Below are 21,089 nucleotides of genomic sequence, written 5' to 3'. Positions count from 1 at the left end.
AAAGAGTAAGAGTCCAGTAGCACCTTTGATGGAACGGGGGCGAAGCAAAAGGCGCGATCCCACGGCAACATCTGGGAATCGTTGCCTGCCCATCCCTGATCCGTCCCAACCACCGATAACGCGCACTAAAAAAGAACCACCTACCTAGGTCGTACTGTGCATGCTCGAGCACGCGTAGTTCGGCAGCCTCCCCCTCCCATCTGACTCTTCCTCCCCGGCATCTGATCGTGCTGGGGAGTGATGCGCCGCGGCTGAGGGGATCCGTGGGATCTTGCCGCGGCGTCTCAAGTTCGGTGCGGCTCTGATTAGCCGTGTTTCAGCCGTCCCGTGTGGCAGCAGCCAGAGTTTAACGAAATTTGTTAGTCTTTAAGGTGCTACTGGACTCTTGTTCTTTTCTGCTGCTATACACACACAAATCGATTTAAAATATTTTAAAACAAATAACATAAGCAGATTTCTGGAAGCACAAGAAGAAGGGTAAGACTGATTATGCTGGGATTTGACTTACTGGTATGTATGTGTGTAAGGCAAATTGTGAAGCCAGATGGAACTAGCCCTGGGCAGATAATTTACAAGGAAGAGTGAACACACAGAGGAGAAAGGGCCAGGATCACATGATCTCTGTTCCTTGCCTTTTTTGCAGTATAGAGATCAAAGCGCAGATTGTATGCTCATACATAAAGCACAGAACGTTGGATGAACATGTAGAAGTTTGGGTGAAAGAGCCAGAAAAAGAGAAAGAGAAAGAGAGAGAGAGAGAGAGAGAGAGAGAGAGAGAGAGAGAGAGAGAGAGAGCGCGCGCATGTTACAGACATCCTGACACAAGCCCCACCCCATCCTTGAGCAGGATCCTTCTGTTGGTGATGAATAGTGTACAAGGACTGACAGGCTAAAATTAAAAAAACTTAAATGTTAAGTTGTCCCTATCCTGAGACTTTGAATACTACTGCTGAAGAATATTTGTGTAATGTATAAAACACTACGTTGTGCTTACACAGGAGAGGGAAAAATGAATATACTACCTTCCACACAGATACTATCTTCCAGACAAGATGTGAAGATGAAATTTTGTGCAATTCATTTGGATCTCTTAGCATGCTATATAGGTTGGATCCTACCAGCTTTTCCACTGGTGAAAGAGAATGGAGGATCCCCTTCTCACCACTGCAAAGGCTATGCTGGGGATCACGTGGACAAAAGCCAAGGGGGATGGGGGCTGCAGTGAGAAAGAAAGCTGGATAAGGTTGAATGGCAAAACTTGTAGCATTCAACTCTTTGTTTTTAGGTGTGTGCACATGTGCACACTATGAATGTCACGAACATGTTACCAAGCATGTGTACACACCAGGAATAAATTTTGCTCCAATTTAATCAACATGACTGAATGAAAATCTTCAGGAAGGTATTACATTTTCTAAAATAATAATAAAAATAAATACGTGAGGACAGATTCTTTATTGTATAAATAGCCTCCCAAAATATGACAGCAAATTAAAAAAAATACTGCTCTCTAAAACCTTTCCAGTATAAATAAAATGTTTGGAAGAAGGTGGGGACCAAAATGACCTTAACACAAAGATTTCAGTTTCGTGAGACTGATTCATTCTTGAGAATCACTCTGATCTATGTTGAAAACAAAGGAAGGCATAAACTTTGGAATCTATCTGCAATAACCTTGGTTTGCTCTGAAGAAGTGAAAGTTGGGCTGAACACAGAGAGGTGTTCTCATTTATAAAGAGGGAACAGAAAACTGAAAAGCACTAAGAACATGTTGAAGAAAAAGGGAAGTTGTAGATGCAGTTTTAAATCAAAGGCCAAAGAAGAGAGAGGAAAGTTCCTATGGAAATTTACTTTTTTATTTTGAATACCACATAACAAAGGTAGTTCTTGGGCAGAGGAGGAATGAGGGGGAATTTCTAACTCATCCTTTCCGCAGCTGGTTTTCTCTCTAATCAATAAATGATACAGATCTTCTGTATTCCTGTACAGTTTGACCCAAGTAAACAAAAATCAACTGGGAAATAGGAGCAACAATAACAACAAAAAAAAGGATTTGAAAGGAAAAAGGCAGAAGTAACAGGTGATATTCTTACTCATATCTACAACAAGGATGTAAACACTACTGGCCACACAGAAGTCTGATGTACACATCTTCAGTTTATGTTTATTTTACAATTATAGCCATTTTTATCCATTCCATGAACAAGCAGAATCATATCTGTTAACCAGCCTGGTTTGGGGAGAGGAGGGACTTCAATGGAGTATAATGCTGTAGAGTCCACCTTCCAAAATGGCTGTTTTCTACAGGTGGACTGATTTCTAACTGGAGATCAGTTGTAACAGAGGGAGAGCTCCAGCTACCACCTGGAAGCTGGCAACCCTAGAGACACTATATATGTCACACATATAGTGTCTCTAGGGTTGAGTATGGAGAACTGCTGCTGTTAACTCTACAGGTTGCTTACCGAAGATCTCTGTGGAATACAGTTTACTATCCTATCAGTAAGAGGTGGTATATGAACCTTTTGGACTCTGCCAGGATGGAAAGTAACAACTACCTGATAGAAACAAACCTGAAAACTGTGTTCTTTTGTATACCTGCTAATATCTCAAATCATATGCAGGTTTATTTGATCAGTCTTTGAGCTGATACCAGTCTCCTTTTCTTGAGTAGCATTAAATGAGAGCTGGTGTAATGTACAGTTCGAGTGCTGGACTAGGATCTTGGAGGCCCAGGTTCGAATCCCCAGTCAATTACGGAAGCTTGCTGGGTGACCTTGGGCCACCTACTCTGTTTCTCTCTCAGCCTAACCTGCTTCACAGGGTCATTGTTGGGAGGATAAAAGGGTGAGAATTATGTTGTAAGACCCTTTAGATCCCTGTTGAGGAGAAAACCAGGGTAAAAGTATCTAAATAAACAAATAGATGGGAGCAAGTTGAGCCTAAGTAAAAGATGTAGACAGAACGACATCAGACTATGCAAACTGATCCAAATGGGTACATATGTCAGCCAAATCAAAAAAAAGGCTGAACACTTGGAAGAGCATTTTTCTAAAAATGGAAGAACCACTGGAACCATTCTTTAAATAAATGTCATGCTTTCAGTGCACAAAAAAACCACAGGCCAGCACAGAAGCATAATGTACTTTCAAGGTCTGATGCACATGAATGGACTTACTAGCTTCCTATTATGCTTAAATAAGCAAAGTTAATACTTCTCTCACTATACCTGTGTTTGCAAAGGCATACAGATTATTGGGTAGGCTAGTGTAATAATTTAGCAGAGATTCATATGGACTAACCAGTTAAATTGGAGGGCTTCTAATAAGCGCATCATCGTGTCAGGATAAAATGGAGGAGAAGAGAAGGATGTAAGCAGCTTTGAGTCCCCACAGGGGACAAAGGTGGAGCATAAGTAATTAAGCAAATAAAACATGAAAACGTTTATAGCCAACATGTGTATTGGTTACAGTGCTAGACTAGCACCTGGAAGATCCAGGTTCAAATCCTCACTCTGACATGGAAGCTTGATGGGTGACCTTAGTCACCCACTCTCAATCGATCCTACCTCACAGGATTGTTGTGAGGATAAAATAGAGGAGAGGAGAATTACTTAAGCCACTTGGGGCCCCCACTGGGGAGATAGATGGGGTATAAACACAGTTGAGGAATTTTTTTAGGAGACATAAAGTGCCATCCTAAGCAGAGTTAAACCCTTCTAAGAGAGGTCAATAGGTTTAGGAGGGCATAACTCTGCTCAGGATTGCAGCACTATATTTATTTCAGATCAGCGGTAGGGGATTGTCACAGAGCAGCCAGACATTTTTTCAAAAGGATGGGGGAATGACGATTATAGACAAATTTAACAATATATGAAACAGAGTCTAATTTTGGGATGAAACTTTGGGCCTACTCCTTGACTCAAAATACACTATGGAAATCTTAGAATCACAGAATCACAGAGTTGGAAGGGGCCATACAGGCCATCTAGCCCAACCCGCTGCTCAATGCAAGATCAGCCCAGAGCATCCCTGACAAGTGTTTGTCCAGCCGCTGCTTAAAGACTGCCAGTGAGGGGGAGCTCACCACTTCCCCAGGCGGCTGATTCCACTGTTGCACAACTCTTACTGGTACTTACTTTCAATTAATGTATTTAGTTAATGTAGATGTGGTTATAATATATATCATTAAAAAGCCATTTTAAAATATCAGTGACACCTTCCAGTAGTGGTCCAAGAGGGAGAAAGCAAGGGATAGGCTGCATGCTCAGGAGTGGACTAAACTGTATTTATAAAATTTATACCTCCCTCATACTTTAAGGAGCTGTGGTGGCTCAAATGGTTAAGACGCTGAACTGCAGGCTGTGGAAGGTCGGTAGTTCAGCAGTTCGAGACCCAAGTGTGCCGCATGACAGAGTGAGCTCCCGTCTCTAGTTTCAGCTCCTGCCAACCTAGCAGTTTGAAAGCAAGAAATTGCAAGTAGATAAATAGGAACCACTTCAGTGGGAAGGTAACAGTGTTCTGTGCGCCTTGGTGTTTAGTCATGCCCGCCACATGACCACGGAAATGTCTTCGGACAGCGCTGGCTCTTCGGCTTTGAAACGGAGCTGAGCACCGCAACCCTAGAGTCGGATTCGACTGGCTTTCGAGCAAAGGAACCTTTACCTTTACATACTTTATACTTTCTGCCCTCATTGGGGCCACCAAGCCCGCTAACAGATTTAAAACAGACATAATAAAACCGAAAACCAATAAACCCAAACAAAAACACATGATTCAAACAACTAAAACCAAAGCTGAAATAAATACATTAAAAATCCATAAAACAGCAATTAAAACATAGGGCAGGAAGGAATGATGACTGAGGAAATGCCAGATGAAACACAAAAGTCTTCATATGCAAAGAGAAGATGGCAACAAAAGTCTCCCTGGGGAGAGAGTTCCAGATTTTTGGTGCCATGACTGAGAAGGTCCCCTCCCAGGTTGTCACCTACCTACTCTCAGAAGGTGGAGGCACCCCAAGCAGGGCCTTGGAAAATGACCATAGTTCTTCAGGTATGCAGTTCCCAAGACATCCAGGGCTTTAAAGGTCAACAACAGCGCCTTGAATCCGGAAGCAGTCCGGAAGCAGACTGGGAGCTAGTATAGATGGGCCAAGACTGATTATAGGGCCCCTATGCCGTCTCTAGTCAACACCCTGGCTTCAGTATTCTCTGCGCCAATTGAAATGTCTGAACACTTTCCAAGGGCAGCCTCCCTTAAAGTGTATTGCAGCAATTTAATCTAGATGTAACTAGGGCATGCAACACAGTGGCAAGATCTTTTGTGGCCATTAAGTCCAATGGGGAAAGTCCCCATAGTCTCATGGGCTGAGAGGCCACCCCTTCTGTTAGAGCCATCTGAACCCCAAAGATGGGAGGAGGCAGGCACCCCACCGAACCCAGTGTGGGAAAGGAGGAAACAAGAACTGTGAATGGGGTACATGGCTGAGCCTAATGAAGGGAAGGAGGCACCTAGCTGTGCCCCACATAGCACAAGGCTTGCTGGACAGGCTCCTTCCCCCTCCTGTCTTTTTTTGTGGAAGTCAGGGCCAGGCCGAGATGGGCTGGGGAAGTGAGCCCTCTTTTTGACGGCCTTTCCCCCCCTCCCAGTCTGTCCCCCAAGCATGCTGCCCTCTGCAGGGAGGCAGGGATCTCACATGCCACATCAGCTTCTGGACTACAGCAGCAGTTAATAGCTGTGTGTACCTGCCCGGTAATGGTTGTAACTGCACAGTGGCATTGAGCTGCCAGCACAAGAGTAAACTGATGTTATCATTAGCTCAACTGCTAATGAAAGGCTAATGGGTGCCCATGTAAGAACTTCCTTCACTACTAGTGGCTTTTCAGTATTATGCCAGTGCTTGCTCTTTTTATGGATATTACAAGTGAGCTAGCAAGTGAGAAAGGCTTAGGGACATCTCTGCCAGCTTAATAAACGTCTGTTCCTCCTCTGTCAAAGGTGTTTAGCCAGAGGCTATTCTAGTAAGGGAGGAAGTCCTGTGAACATCTCTACCAGCTGAATGAGCTCCCGTTTCTTAACTTCCCCTGTGTTAACCTGGTTTGAGTTACCACACAAGAGCCAGTTATACTTAAAACTCTATTGAAATGAATGGGAGACAGACATTCTTGACTGTGATTAGATCATATGCCATGTTTTTGGCTGCAACATGGTCAAATGAACCTTGGCACAAGGCAAGAAACTGTTGGGGCACAGAATCTGATGACTGCATTGTGAGTTTGTTGGAAAGGAGGATTGCCAGATTATTACGGGACTTCCTCAAGCAGTATTTTTGTAGTTGCATTGACCCCACACCTTGGCAATATAGATATAAAACAAATGGAGCACAACACTAAACATATTTACTCAGAAACTCCCACAGATGTCATGGGACTTAGTCTGCCATCTAACAACTTTACCCATTCATAACAGAAACAAACTGGGATTAAAAAAAATTGATTACCTGTAGAGGTCTGTGTACATTTGATTACAAGTAAATGACTTTCCGGAAAACTTCCAAATGCATCTGATTGGTGGATATGCTTTAAGTTTGACTTCAAGGCAAATATTTTCCTCCATACCAACTTCAAATACTTCCTGTGAATCCATGACAGCAATAAACCCCTTATCTGTTCAGAGATATGTCAAAGTTATGTCATAGGAGTTAATTTTTAAAAATTTAAAGAATCCTGTAATTATGCACATCTCGATTTCCTTATTAGAGTACAACTATGGAAGGGTTGTCAAGCTTATCATCTGATGAGGCTGCAAATATCAGAATGCAAAAACAGCCCTGCAAGAACCAGATAAAGGATCCAGAGGGGAAGTCTTTGGCAGTGGAATAAGAACAGGAGCTCAGTGGCTCCTTTAAAGGCTAATGAAAGTTTATTCCAGTCCAGCTTAACTGTTCATGGATTTGAACTTGCTCTATCTAGTCCTGCATCCTATTTCCCACATTATCCAGTCAGATGTTTTTGGAAGCCCCTAGTAACAGGGAATTCTCCTAATTGTTCCCTAACAATTGGCGTGAGTTATTCTACCTTTGAAGACCATCTATCATCATTAATACTTATTGGCAGATCCATCTTCTGTGCACTTTTCTAGCCCTCTTTCAAGCCAGTGGTCATCACTATATTTTGAGGCAGCAAGCTGCATACATTAATTATGTATAATGTGAAGATAGTATCTATTATCTATCTTGAATCAACTGTCATTTGATTTAATTAGGTGGAATTATCTAGTGCTGTGAGAGTGGAAGAAAAAAAAAATCCTTTCCTGTATGGACCATCCTTAACTTTACAAACTGTCATATAACCCCCAACCCACCCACACACAAGGAAGTTCTAAGTACTTCAGCCTTTCGTTGAAGGTAAATGTGCTTCATATTAAATACTACAATGATCATTAACATATCACTCTTTAACACAAGAGTGCCTGAAATCAAATGCACAGTAATTTTATTGTCCATTTACTATAAGTTATTGTACTTTACCATAAGGTAAACCTACAAACTTAGCATACTTTAAAAAATGATGCAGTAACTAAAGCATGGGTGTCAAATGTATGGCCTGTGGGCCGGAATTGGCCCATCCAGGGATCTTATCCAGTCTAAGAGCAACTAGTGTGAGGGAGGGAAGGCAGGAGGCTGCTTGTGGGACTAGCGGCTGAATGCAGTGAAGTGTGTGTGTGGTCGAGGCTGTCAAGAAATAGAAAGAAAAGTAGACCTGGACTCCTCCGGAGGCCAGGTCTACCCCTACAACGGGAAGGAGGGAGTAGACCTGGCCTCCTCTACCCCTGCAATGGGAAGTGGAGGTCCCCCTCTCCCGCGAGTATCGCGGGTCCCCCCCTTGTCCAGTCTAAGAGCAAGTGGTGTGAAGGAGGTAAGGCAGGAGGCTGCTTGAGGGACTAGTGGCTGAATACAGTAAAGTGTGTGTGTGGTCGAGGCTGTCAAGAAATAGAAAGAAAATGGCAAGGGAGTGGGGCTAAGAGCTGAGGTAAAATAGTATGGGGGGGATGGCAGCGAATGCAGAGAAAGAGGAGACTGTGTTTTTTCCCCACTCACCTCCTCTGACCACAGCTCAGTGAACATTGGCAAAGCCACCACGTGAAGGAGTGGAGTCAAACAGCTGGTACTGCCACTGCTGCACCAACTAGCTTAACATTTTTTTCAAACGGTGAACAAGAGAGAGGCTGGTGAGAACAGGCGTGCAGATTGGCGGTTTGTCATGAAGGGATGAGGACAGCGGGGGCGAGATGAGGAGAAGGGCCAGCACATGGATTGGGAGGCAACTGGGCTGTCTTGTGTGTGTCGTTCTGAGGGGAAAGACATCCCGGCCTTGGAAGCGAGTGGAGGAGTGAAGGGGAAAAGGGGCACCACTGTCATCTTCGCACATCTAAACAGCCACGGAGCCGGGAGACAGAGTGAGTGTCGGGGTGGGTGGGGATGGTGACCTTCCCCCCCCCAACCAGTTTTCCACCTGTGAGGGAAAAGGGGTTGCAGGAAAACAAAAAGCATCCCCTGGAGGTTTCTGAAACAGCCTTTCTGTCAGGCCTTCCTCTCAGCCCCACTGCTTCTGTGGGAAGCCCAAGAGGGATGAGAACTGGGGAGGGGGGATCAGGGGGATTGGATCAGTTCAGATCCTCCCTCCTAAGCCAGTACCCTGTGATCTGGGTTGCCCAGAGTCCATCGTTCAGCTTGGCCCATATCACAGTGTTGTTGTATCTGGTGGGGGTGGGGCAGTAGAGGGGGGAGTCTGTTGTGCCTCCTCGAGATCCTCCAAGGTAGGGCACGGGGGGGGAAAGGAATCAAAGGTCCCTGCCACATGGCAGAAAAAACAACGGGCAAAGTGCGGCTAATCAGAGTCGCACCAAAATAGAGACGCCGGAAGGACGCGCCGGCGATCCCACGGCCGGCCTTGATGCGGCCTTGCCGGAAGAACCACCTTGGTAGGTGGTTTATTTTTGCTGCGGCGTTTTGGGCGGAAGGGCTTCCCAGATGTTGTGGTGGGATCACGGCCGTTTGCTGCGCCCCCGATCCGTCCCTCTCCTGGCCCAAAACCTCTCGTGTGACCGGGGCCAAAGAGTGAGAGATGTATTGTAGCCATGCTCGGCTGCTAAGGCTGCGTGTATGAGGGATGGTGCTGAAAAACTATTTTATTTACTTGCAAGGAAGATGACTTGTCTCTGAAAAGTGCTAGATATACAAAAAGTAACTAATTTGTATGAAAATGTAAGATACCCCCCTTTTATGGTGTCCTTTAGAGAAACTCTAGTTATCGGAGCTTTTGTGGTTCTCCACTAAATCAATTACTTTCACAGCTAGGAATCAATTGCTTCCATTTTTATTTTGAGTAAAAAAATACCATTGTTAATTGGGTTTGCCTGTGTCCTTTATAAAGTTTCTGTCTCTAGTACCTGGTATTACATTTTATGGCACACGTGGCACAGACCGACAAAGTGAAATTTATGTCAGATTATCCAGCTCTCGTAACAAAGAAATTCAATATCTCTGATCTAAAGGCATGTGATTTCCCCCAGATTAATTGCCCATTTCAAACATTTGTATTCTTGACAGAAAAGGTATATGACTTTCCCCCTTCATGGGTAGTTTCAGAGGGTAGCCGTGTCGGTCAGCAGTAGAACGCTTAGTATCAAGCCCAGTAGCATCTAGGGACCAACAAGATGTTCTGGGTATGAGCTTTCAAGAGTCAAACCTCCCTGTGTCTGATTTCACTGTATAGTTCAGGAATTAACAGGTAAAGAATAGAACAGAATGGGAATAATTCCCACCCTGGTTCACTAATCCCATTTACTCTGTGTAAATATTGCTACAGGCCCTTTCTGCCCTGACACTTAACTTCGAAGATTCTGAGCAGTCAAGCATTAAAGCTTGTCTTCGGATTTGCGTGGGTGTCCTCTACACCATTTCCCCCCTCTGGTTTATTAATTGTGGTTTCTGCATAACCAAAGGGAATGCAGGCAACAGAGGTAAACCCCCTCTTGAAACTGACAAGACTTTTCCTGCAATTTACAAGTGGCCATAAAGCCCCATTTCCCCATATTGCCAAGGACCAGAGGATTCTCTGCTGTCAATAATCCTCCCCCCATTCTTTGTTCACACAGGCATGAAATGGAGACCCATTTTCAAAGATTTAGGCTTCCCATCCCAGTCTCTCTCTCTCTCTCTCTCTCTCTTAACATCTCATGCCATTCCACAACACCCCACCTTTCTTTGCATTCAGTAATTACATTTTTTCCACCAATTAAGGGGTGAGGAAAGCGGCAGAGATACGGAGAGAAAGAAGAGGAAATGTCGGGTGCAGAAAAAGCCACAATCTTCCATTTATTGTAATATTGGAACCATAATATTTGGAAAGGATCACTATCCAGAGAGTGTTGTTGAGAGTAAGTTTGTTCAAGAGTCTAACACTTAGCCACTCTCTTTTGGATTAGCCTTATCATAGATTACTTAGGAAATTCCACTGGGATTGAAAAGCATTTTGCCAGGGCTTTTGTATAGGGGGAAAAATAGACACAAGTGACAATTCTTGCAGAATTCTTAGAACTTCTTGTGTGGTTTTCAAGTATGTAGAGTAGACTATTTAAAATTATGTGAATCCATGAGACATATAACATTCCAAATATTTCAACTGCAGCTAAGGGAACAGGGGCCTGCTACATGTTCAGCTTTCCAGTTCCCCTTTCCTTTCTTGCATGCAATTTTCTCCCCACTTTTTTCGGAGCTTCTCTGCCATCTCCTCAACTTCCGTTAGCAATCCCTTTATTCCTTCATCATCCAAAGGCCCCACTGCTTCTCTGGCTGGTTTCCTGCTCCGGATACATTTATTTGGCATTTGACTTACCTAAAACTGTAACTAAAGCAGTTCCATTTGCATGATTTGTGGATGAGCAGGTATAATGTCCTTGACTGTGCTGTCCCACTGATGAAGCAAATGCATATTGAGTTTTAATCCGATGTGTGCTTTTGCTGGTTCTTCCTTCAAGCGTCAGGCTCTAATTTTTAAGTAAAATTGACCATTTAATAAATAGCTGAGACTACTAGTAAGTGCTCACAAGAAAAATGATGTTTTAGTACCTTATTTAATGGCTGGTTTTCAAAATCCCATGTAACTGTAAACTGGTAATTGTTGTTAAGAGCTCGACATCTCAAGAAAAGTGGATCTCCAACTTTAAGAAAGAATTCCTGTAAATGGCTTTGTTCTGTTACATGTAACTCTGCAATATAAAAACATGTCCAATTAAATAAGTAAACCAGCAAAGCAAAGTGTAATCTCTTGTCAACGTAATAATTAAAAGCAGGAATTATTATTTTATGCCATCGATTAATGCATTCCATAAGTATCAAAGACTTCTCTATGCACCCAAGTAACTTATTATTCAAATTCAGACCATGAAAGGGTCCTCACCTTGGTGAACCGGTGGGCACTTTTTAAATTTTGCAAAAGGCTAGTGGCAGTGTGCTAAAGAGGTACAAAGAATGATACAGTTAATAAAGAGTTAATGTTTGGAGGAGAGCTCATCTGCCTTCTGGTGGTGTCTGGGAAGAAGAAACAGCATCTTTCTTAAAATGGCTGCTGGAATTGTTGCAGTTAATCTCTAGGCCCAAGCTATATTATGCATAAATAAACCTGTTGAGTTCTTTCACAAGTGGCTGGAACTAGTTATATGGCGAATCTGGAGGATCTTCCTAAATTCCCATTATAACAGGCAGCACCACAAAATGGTTGCCATGGATGCCTCTTACTCTGGCGAAGCAGATAGCCAGGACTGGCTCTTGGCTTTGGGAAAGATATGCAACGAAGAAGAAGAGGAGGAGGAGGAGATGATTTATACCCTGCTCTTCACTCCCCAAAGGAGTCTCAGAGCAGCTTATGATCTCCTTTCCCTTCCCCTTCCCACAAGAGAAACCCTGTGAGGTAGGTGGGGCTAAGAGAGCTCTTTGGAGAACTGCTCTTGAGAGAACAGTTCTGAGAGAACTTATGACTGACCCAAGGTCACACCAGCAGCTGCATGTAGAGGAGTGGGAAACTGAACCCAGTTCTCCCAGATTAGAGTCCACGCTCCTAACAACTACACCAAACTGGCTCTCAATAAGTAAGTGTGAAACACATTGGGGGGCACCATAGCACCTACAAGCACCAGGCTGGAGATCACAGATCAATAAACACCTTTGGGTAGAAACTGCCTGTGCCCCTCAACTTATGTACAGAATTGTAAGCATTTGAATTTTACCCCTATATACATACAAGGCTATTTTCCTTTAGATTTTAAATTATCAGTGTTGTTAATAGAAAAACTGAATATTTCAACAATCTAATTCAGGGCTGAGAGAACCTATCAATCAAACGTATCTGAGTTTACATTTAGGGGAAGGTGAATTTTTGATTTTCCCAGCCTCTTCCCTCATACATATTTTTAAAATGAAGTTTCAATTAAATGAAATGCTCAGGTGTCAAAATGAGAATTTTCTATTTCTGAAGGGGGCAAAGAAAATGTCCTGGTAACACTAAAATTGCCTGAGCATGCTAATATTTCTGCATGTGAAATAAACTGTGGTGGATGGCCACAGTTACTATCTGCGAGCCATTGGCGGATGAGGGACACCCTGACAGAGGAATCCAATTGAAGTCAATACTGTAGGCTTCACAAGCATGGGCACAATGGATTCGATATTATGAACATGACAGGTGAGGTTACCTGGCTGAGAATGGGGGAATGAAAATCATTCTGCTCCTACTCCTATTCATTCTGCAGCTCTTCTGGCTCTCCTCGTATTTACTTCCGCTCCCTTGCTTTTTCCCTTTAAGCTGGCGGTGGACCTGAGATACGGCAAAGTAGTTTCAAGCAAATATGCTCGTAGTGGTTAAGTGCACAGACTCTAATCTGGGAGAACTGGATTTGACTCCCCACTCCTCCACTTGCAGCTGCTGGATGACCTTGGGCAAGCCGTAGTTCTGTCAGGGCTGTTCTCTCAAGGACAGCTCTGGAAAGAGCTCTCTCAGCCCCACCTACCTCACAGGGTGTCTGTTGTGGGGAAGGGAAGGTAAAGGAGTTTGTAAGCCACTCTGAGACTCTGAGTGAAGGGCAGGGCAGAAATCCAATCTCCTCCTGCTGCTCCTAATATTGCTGCTTCTAGTCCTGCTGCTCCTCCTGCTGCTGCTGCTGCTGCTCCTCCTCCTTCTGACTAACAGAACCAAGCTGTGAGCTCAGGAACATTGTTGTTGTTGTTGTTGTTAATTTGATTTATTAATTGCCCATCCCAGCTTGCACTGGGCTCTGGGGCAAGGTACAGCAAAGGCACCGAGCCATTACTTAATTATACAGTACATTAAAAATTCAGGTCTAACAAAATTAGAATGACAAATTTAAAAAACAGATTGAAACAGTTCCAGATGGCATCATTAAAATTTCATCCTAGCTCTGGACTGCCTGGCCATTTTCTGGGCAGCGGGAGAGGAAACACAGGATCAGAATTTAGGGGAAGGGAAAAGGGAGAGGGTGCCAGCCACAATAGAGAACCATTGCTGTCCTCAGCCAAAAGTCTGGCGGACCATCTCTGCCTTGCAGGCTCTGTGGAATTGCATAATATCCCGCAGGGCCCTGGTGGTATTAGGCAGAGAGTTCCACCAGGTTGGGGCCAGGGCTGAAAAGGCCCTGGCCCTGGTCAGAGCATAAAGCTCTCCTGGGAACATAGCAGAGGAGACGGTCCCACAGATATGTTGGTCCCAGACTGCTAAAGGCCTTGCAGCTACCCTGCAGCTACTCTCCTGACTGCCCAGAAGATGGCCAGTTTGGCTCTCCTTCTGTCTTGCCAGTCCCATTGCCATTGGTGCAGTGTTTCTGTCCTTCGATTACCTTTAGTATACCTCAAAACTGGCTGGAGAAGTGGCGGAGGGTAAGGGTGAAGGACAGAGAAGAGGCTCCAGAGAGAAAGAGGAGCAGAGAAAGGGGGAAAGAGGGGATGTGAGTTACCTATTGTATGGATTTCAGTGCATAGAGTATTCAGTACGTTGGTTGCACAGCACCATACATGCGGATGAAACAGCCACTCGTTTTTCAGTAAGTTAAGTTCTATTTCCCTTGTTTTGGGCTCACTTCCTTTGCTGCACCTATAAAACAGCATCATGAACTGAATTAATATATGCATCTCAAGAAAACCAAATGTTATTATATTAGTTTTGAACTAGGGAAATGATAAATACATTCGTTTTGATAAAATTGCCCTAGAGCTATCTGGAATCCAACCACTGAGGACCTGCTTTTGGTCTATGGCTCACAGGCACACATCTTTGTCTATCTGGAATCACATGCAGGCCTGCCAAGAGCCACCCTAGGGCCCCAGGCAAAAAAAATCCCTTTAAGCCCCCAACTCACAAACACATCCATCCCAAACATGTGAAAACAAATCGTATGACTTGACCAGCTCAGTGAGCGCCAGATGATCAAGACCAGTGTTCACTCTAAGCTAAGTTAGTGTGAGCTAGCTCACAGTTTTTTAGCCTCCAGCTCACAGATTTTTGTCTTAGCTCAGGAAGGATGGCTCCAGAGCAAACTAGTTTATGCAGTAGCCAAATCACCTGCTCACAACTTTAATGCCAGTAGCACACAAAGTAGAATTTTTGCTCAACAAACTCCATCGCTTAGAGGGAACATTGATCAAGACCCCCTAGATTTCCCTCCCTTAGTCCCTCTTCTTGACCCTGATCACATGTCCACCCCCCACCCCCAGTCCATACTCTTCCACAGGTTCAAGTAGTGTTTCCAACCTTGGGTTGGGAAATTCCTGGAGATTTGGGGAGTGGAGCTTGGGGGGGGGTTGGGGGATGAGAGTGGCATCAGTGAGGTATAACACCATAGAGTCTGCCCTCCAAGGTAGCCATTTTCTCCAGGGGAACTGACCTCTGTAGTCTAGAAATCAGTTGTTGTTATGGGAGATCTCCAGACCCCACCTGGAGGCTGGCATCCATAGGTTCAAGTACTGCGGACAGTAGTGTGCATTTGACAAATGTGAATCATCTTTAGTTCAACATAAGTATTTTCATAAGAGAGAGAATTCAAAATATGTGATTCCTCCTCTTGTATTCTGGTAACATGGACCAAAGAGAAGTCTACCAAATGGTACTACTGAAGGTGTAGACGGGCCCTTAGTGAACCAGACTTGCTGCTGCAGGGTGTCACAGACTGGCCAAGGGAATTTTATTTTACTTTATTTAATATATTTGCACCCCATCTTTTCACAAAATACTCTGTAAGGCAGCTGACATACACCAATTGAAAGTCACCTTTGTGATAGAACAAGAAGAAAAGAGAAGAAATTGGATTTATACTCTGTCCTTCACTACCTGAAGGAGTCTCAGAGCGGCTTACAATCTCCTTCCCCTTCCCAAGGTAGGTGGGGCTGAGAGAGCTCTTTCAAGAACTGCTCATGCGAGAACAGCTCTGAGAGAACTTGTGAGTGACCCAAGGTCACACCAGCAGCTGCATGTGGAGGAGTGGGGAATCAAACCCGGTTGTCCCAGATTAGAGCCCACACTCCTAACCACTACACCAAACTTGCACTGGGGAATTCTCTGTTGGTCATGCTCCCCTCAGTGGCTATGCTTCTGCCATTTCTAAAACAGATATGGGTCCCTCTTAGGCCAAATTGCACAAGACCCTGAAAAACTGGAACAAGTTCCAGATGTTTCAAATGAAATGGTTAAAAAAGAGTTGGTTACACATATTCAAAACTGGATTCTAATATTTTATATCTGTATATGCCATATTTTAGATAAGCATTTGCTAAAACATGGGTGTCCCCATCATGCTTACACATTTATATTTCACTTGTGGGACAGGTAGGCTGGAATTGCAGGGGATGTGCATGTCATTCTATAGAAAGTTCAAAAAACATTATTCTACTCACACAGCAAGGAAATCACTCACATACAGCTTTCACATGCCATCCTTCTTCAGCCAAAAGATGCTCAAATGTCCATGCAAAACAAGCAGATAGGCCAAAAAACAAGGCAACATACCTTTCATCAGGAGTACTACAAAAGTGCCACTCAATAACTGGTTGAGGGTTGCCTTCAGAGATGCAGGTTACAGTTTTTGAACCTGCATTTTTTATAAAATAGGGCTTTCTTGGGCTGCCTGTTGAAAATAAGGCACACATAGCCTCTTATTTATCTATGAATACATGCAGTTGTACTTGTAATTATAGTCTGATATTCACAAGATTATTAACCATCTTTCCATGTAAACAAGTGTTCACAAGCAGCTGTATTCTTAGATGGTAAAATCACTGCAGATGCTTTCACACCTTGGCAATGGGCATGAGTTAAAATTGCAGTCACTTATTATGTGGCATGTACCCTGCTTGTCACTAATCTTCCCATCAGAACCTAAAGGTGGATATTCTGGAAAGGTACCTATGTCAGTCTGTGGCAGAAAAATAAAATGGGAGCCTTTGGCATTATAAAGACCAACTAGATGTTGTTAGTCTTTAGTGCCACTGGACATCTGTTTCAAAGGTGGACAGTGATAATTCACTGTGCTACATTTATTCCTGATCTTCTTCTAGTTTTCTTATAGCAGTATTTTATCCACACAACAACTGAGTTAAACAGGTGAAGTTGAGAGAAATGCATCGACCAATACCTTGAGTAATATTTTGTTTATCTAGATGGGAGGAGTGCTTGTGTTAAATCTTGTGATTGCCACCAAGATCAGAAAACATGAATGTCTCAGAGCTGAGAGAAATAGATAAACCTGCAGACTAATTTTATCCGTGAAAAATTCTGAATTTATGTTCAGAATAAAATTTTCTATAATTAAAAAAAATCATAATGTGAGAATGAAAGATTTCTAGACACTTAAAGATAAATTTATGCACACCTTGAACCTCACAAACTGGGAAAAGAATATGTTTGAAGAACCAATACTACACAAGGGTTTTTAATTAAGGTTGTAAGAGCTACCACTTTATATTCTTGAGGATAACCAATAAATCTCCCTGCCCAATTAGCTGATTCCCTTGCTGTTTCTAAGACCAGGCAAACACAGATAAATATTTTAACTCCCTCCCTACCCTGGTCTCTCTGTGGTTGTTAACATTAAGGAGCAAGATGTGACAGAATATCAATTGATAATTTAAAAACTAAGATCCCTTAGAAAATTCAGATCAAAGCAGTTCAAAGCTCTTCCTCGCAAAAGATGAAATACCCATGCTTGACATGAGTGACGTGAGGAAAACTGCACATATTGCCAGAACAGAAAGGGAGGAAGGACGGTGAAAGAGAAAAAGGGGAAACACCAAAGGAGGTAGAGTCTATCATGTTCCGCCACTCTGAGGTTGGCACACATTCCTACCCTACCATCCCGTTGCAGTGATTTATTTATTTATTTATAAAATTATTATGCCTCCTCTCCAGAGAATCATATTGCTATCAGATCGACCCTCTGGCTCCATGGCATACTTACTTCTTATATTAAACGTAAATGTTACCGTGTAGTTACAAGTTTCAGTTGTAATTGACAGCATGTGGTTTCTAGCCTCTCTCTCTCTGATCTTTGGAAACGTCACTGAAATAACATGCCTGTAAGACAGGAGACAAAGCTTCCACTTTAGAAAGTTCATGCGAAGGAAAGGGAAGCAGTCCAAAATGGTAACCAAAGCAAAAGCAAGCAGAACTTGCGGTCAGGGCTGGATTAACCACCGTGCTAACCACTCTGCAGGCCTTAGCCAGATTGGGGTTTCTTCACTGATGCAGTTCTCTGGAATGTTCTCCCTGCTCGATGCTCTCTCTTCTGTTTGATGCCTCTCCAGTCCCCTACAGCTCTGGTTGTGGTGACTTCCATCTCCTCCCAAGAGGAGGAAAGGAGACCATACTTGTATAAGAAGAAATGTCTGAGAAACTTGCAGCCAGGATCGGATTACTCACAGGACTGCAGCATATTATGAAATGGTCCAGGCTGATGTGGGCAGCACTGCTCTGAATGCTCATGTACCGACTGCAGTTGTCCATCCCCTTCTTTGCAATAGTGAGCTGGTAAGAAAGCATGTCTCGTAGGTACTCCACCTACGAGACATGCTTTCTTACCAGCTCACTATTGCAAAGAAGGGGATGGACAATTTAGCACTTGTGCCACTTTAATTCAGCCCTCTGTGCCATGATGCATTTATTACTTAATCTACAGTACAAAAGTAAGACCCATTTGGGGGCGGGGTTTGAACATATGCTTAAAGGCTTAGCTTTGTATCTTATTAATATCAGTATAAAGGTTAAAGCTGCAATTCAAAGAAGGGACATACAATAGGCTTGCCATTTGCCCACAGTAAGTGGGTAATCCCCTGCCCTTGATAACTTGAGGAGTGGGAGAAAAATGGCATTGATGGTGATGCTTTAAGAATTTCTTCTAGTCTGTACAGTCTGTACCACTGTTCTACAGATAAAAGGAGAAATTCCTAGCCCATCACCTGGAACTGATATCCTTCCGAAACTCCACACTCCTCAGGCATTGTTCCAAAAATCTCCTGAAATTTGCTCACACTGGGCTGGGAATCCTAGTATACAAGAATGGGCAAAAACACAGGGTGGGCATACATCATGTCTTATTGACTTATTAATTTTGATCTAATAGTTTTCACTGCTGAGGAGGCAAGCTGTTGTTCAGTTTTTAAGTGGCTTGTTTCTTCAGCAATGAGAACTGCTAGGTTACAAACGGAATGCAAAGCTCTAACTGCTCATCTTGTCCTCTCCCAAATGTGAATGCATTAAGCCATTTCATGAATCAGAGCTAATACAGTCATCATTAGGGGTTCTACTCTGTGTGCCCCCATGTTCACAAGGAAGGTTAGTGAACCCCAAGGACAGACTGCTTTGTTTATGGAATATTCTCTATGATTTAAGCTCTCTTCAGTGGCTGTGCGTTGACTCACACCTGGAAAAGAGTTTGCCTCAGCTGCAAAGCTCACGCTAGACAGGACAATGAGAAAGAGATGGGCTTCCCCTCTCCTTGCAGTAAGGGTTGATGGACAAAGAAACGGAAAAGAACAATAAAACTCCTATCTTTGCGCCTCTGAGCTCGGGAAATTACTCTTAATGAGCCAGTCAGAGGGAAGCTTCTGTGACCCCTAACTGTGAACTACAATTCCCAGGTGCAACAAGTCTTAAAGGTACAGAGCAGTTTTACTAAACTACAGATAACGCTGACTGGGGGCAGCATATTCTCCTTGCATCCATTTGCTTAGGGCCTACTTTTTCAAATTTTAAGTGCCAGGTAAACAAATTTTTATTTTCCTAGACCTTTCTTCATAATTAGTAGGAATGTGATTTTGGGTAGTAACTAATCAGCACTTGAACAAAACACTAATGCATTTATTCACTAATGCTATTGTTTTAACTACTCTTTGTTGAAAAATTAACAAAGACGGCTGATACTCAGAAATTCTGGGATGTTTCCATTATTCTGCTGCCTGGCTTTCTGGTGTAAAGAACCCAGAGGTCAGGAGGGCATGAACTGTAGATATATATCTCATAGTGACATTTTCCAACGAGCTGAGTAACACAGAGATCTTACTACAGAGAGTGCTCCTGCTACTGCACAGATTGGTTTATCTTTCCAAAGTGTTCATTCATACTGCTGACTCAATGGCTTGGGGAAGGCTTTCATTCTATATAAAAACCTATTTGCTCAAATTATTCTATTCTCTGGAGATACATGTGCTAGGTCTGAGGAGAAACGTTTTGTCTGGAAATGCTGGCATATGAACAGCACTGCAGACTGGAAAAAGGATAGAAAGAGATGTTACAGTATACCCTTCCTCCTGAGATAGGCAACATCAGCTGCTCTGAAAGACAGACGGGGCAAACATTTTGCCTGCTTCACTGTAACGATAGGCAGTGCAGAAGGTAAAACAGGGGAGCAGAGGCAATTGGTACCATCTCTCCTGATCAGTGCCTGGAACAGTGGCGAAGCTCAATGTGTTGCCCAAGGCCATTTTATTTATATACATTTTTGTGCCCACTGTTTTCTTCTTCTTCTTGAAACTGCCCAGTCCTGCTCTGTGGCCATTCTGCAAGTAAGAAAGTGAATATGCAATACAATACAGATGGTGGTTAAGTGTTCTTATTGGAAAACAGATAGTTATTGTAGTTAATTTTGAAATCATATCTTTGATAATAATAATAACTTTTGAGCCACTTTTGAGTTATGAAGTGATTTACAAATGTAATCATCTTACAAATACATTTAAAACGATCTAAGCATTAAAAAATAGTTCAATCCATACTCTTGCTTACCAGTTGTCCAGCTCCAAAAAGGACCTACATTCCGTCTGGCCCTTGTTAAAAACCCAAAGACAAGTGATGTTTTCTGAAGTATTTATTTTTACTTTTAATTCAACCTTTTCAAGCTCACCAACGTCTACAACATTCGCAGCTTGATAGACATTTCCAGAACTTTCAGAATTCATGTAACATCCAAGATCTTCAGCATTGTCTTGGATCTGTATTGCAGGGGAAAGGGACATATTTTACCTATTAAAGATCTTTCCTTTTTTCTAGATGTTAATGTAGATGTTAAAGAGCTAATTTTTAAATATTTCATTCATGACTCCTTCGCAAAACAGTTCATGGAGTTAAACAAGTAAATTAGGATTCCTAATACCATTCAGAGGTCAAGCTATTCAGAGGGCTCATATTTTCATGACAGAACAATAAAGCTATTCAGAGGGCTCATATTTTCATGAAAGAACAATAGATTCAAGTCCAGCAGCACCTTGGTGGTGGAAAGTGCCATCAAGACAGAAGTAACTTGCGTAACACCACAGGGTTTTCAAGGCAAGAGACGTTCAGAGGTGGTTTGCCATTGCCTGCTTCTGCATCATGACTCTGATGTTCCTTGGTGGACTCCTGTCCAAATACTAGCCAGGGCCGACCCTGCTTAACTTCTGAGATCTGATGAGGTCAGGCTAGCCTGGGCTACCCCACATTGCCCAGTAGCACCTTAGACTTTGGGAGTATAAACTTTCAAAGTCAGAACTCC

At 43.1% G+C, this 21,089-nt stretch overlaps 1 protein-coding gene across 1 annotated transcript in view; it reads right to left on the bottom strand.

Annotated features, from left to right (window-relative positions):
* Positions 1-20,517, bottom strand: part of FLT3 (fms related tyrosine kinase 3) — a 42,936-nt gene extending 22,419 nt beyond the window's left edge. The window contains exons 1-7 of the mRNA XM_015405405.1: positions 20,345-20,517; positions 17,523-17,638; positions 16,076-16,193; positions 14,031-14,167; positions 11,134-11,273; positions 10,901-11,051; positions 6,502-6,667 (exon numbers count right to left, since the gene is read on the bottom strand). Of these exons, the coding sequence (XP_015260891.1) occupies positions 6,502-6,667; positions 10,901-11,051; positions 11,134-11,273; positions 14,031-14,167; positions 16,076-16,193; positions 17,523-17,638; positions 20,345-20,517 (1,001 nt within the window). The remainder of the gene's footprint in view (positions 1-6,501; positions 6,668-10,900; positions 11,052-11,133; positions 11,274-14,030; positions 14,168-16,075; positions 16,194-17,522; positions 17,639-20,344) is intronic.
* Positions 20,518-21,089: the final 572 nt, after the last annotated feature.

This window comes from Gekko japonicus, unplaced genomic scaffold, assembly GCF_001447785.1.
Source record: "Gekko japonicus isolate JY-2015 unplaced genomic scaffold, Gekko_japonicus_V1.1 scaffold1477, whole genome shotgun sequence".
Classification (NCBI taxonomy): domain Eukaryota; kingdom Metazoa; phylum Chordata; class Lepidosauria; order Squamata; family Gekkonidae; genus Gekko; species Gekko japonicus.
This window is presented reverse-complemented; position numbering and strand designations above follow the sequence as displayed.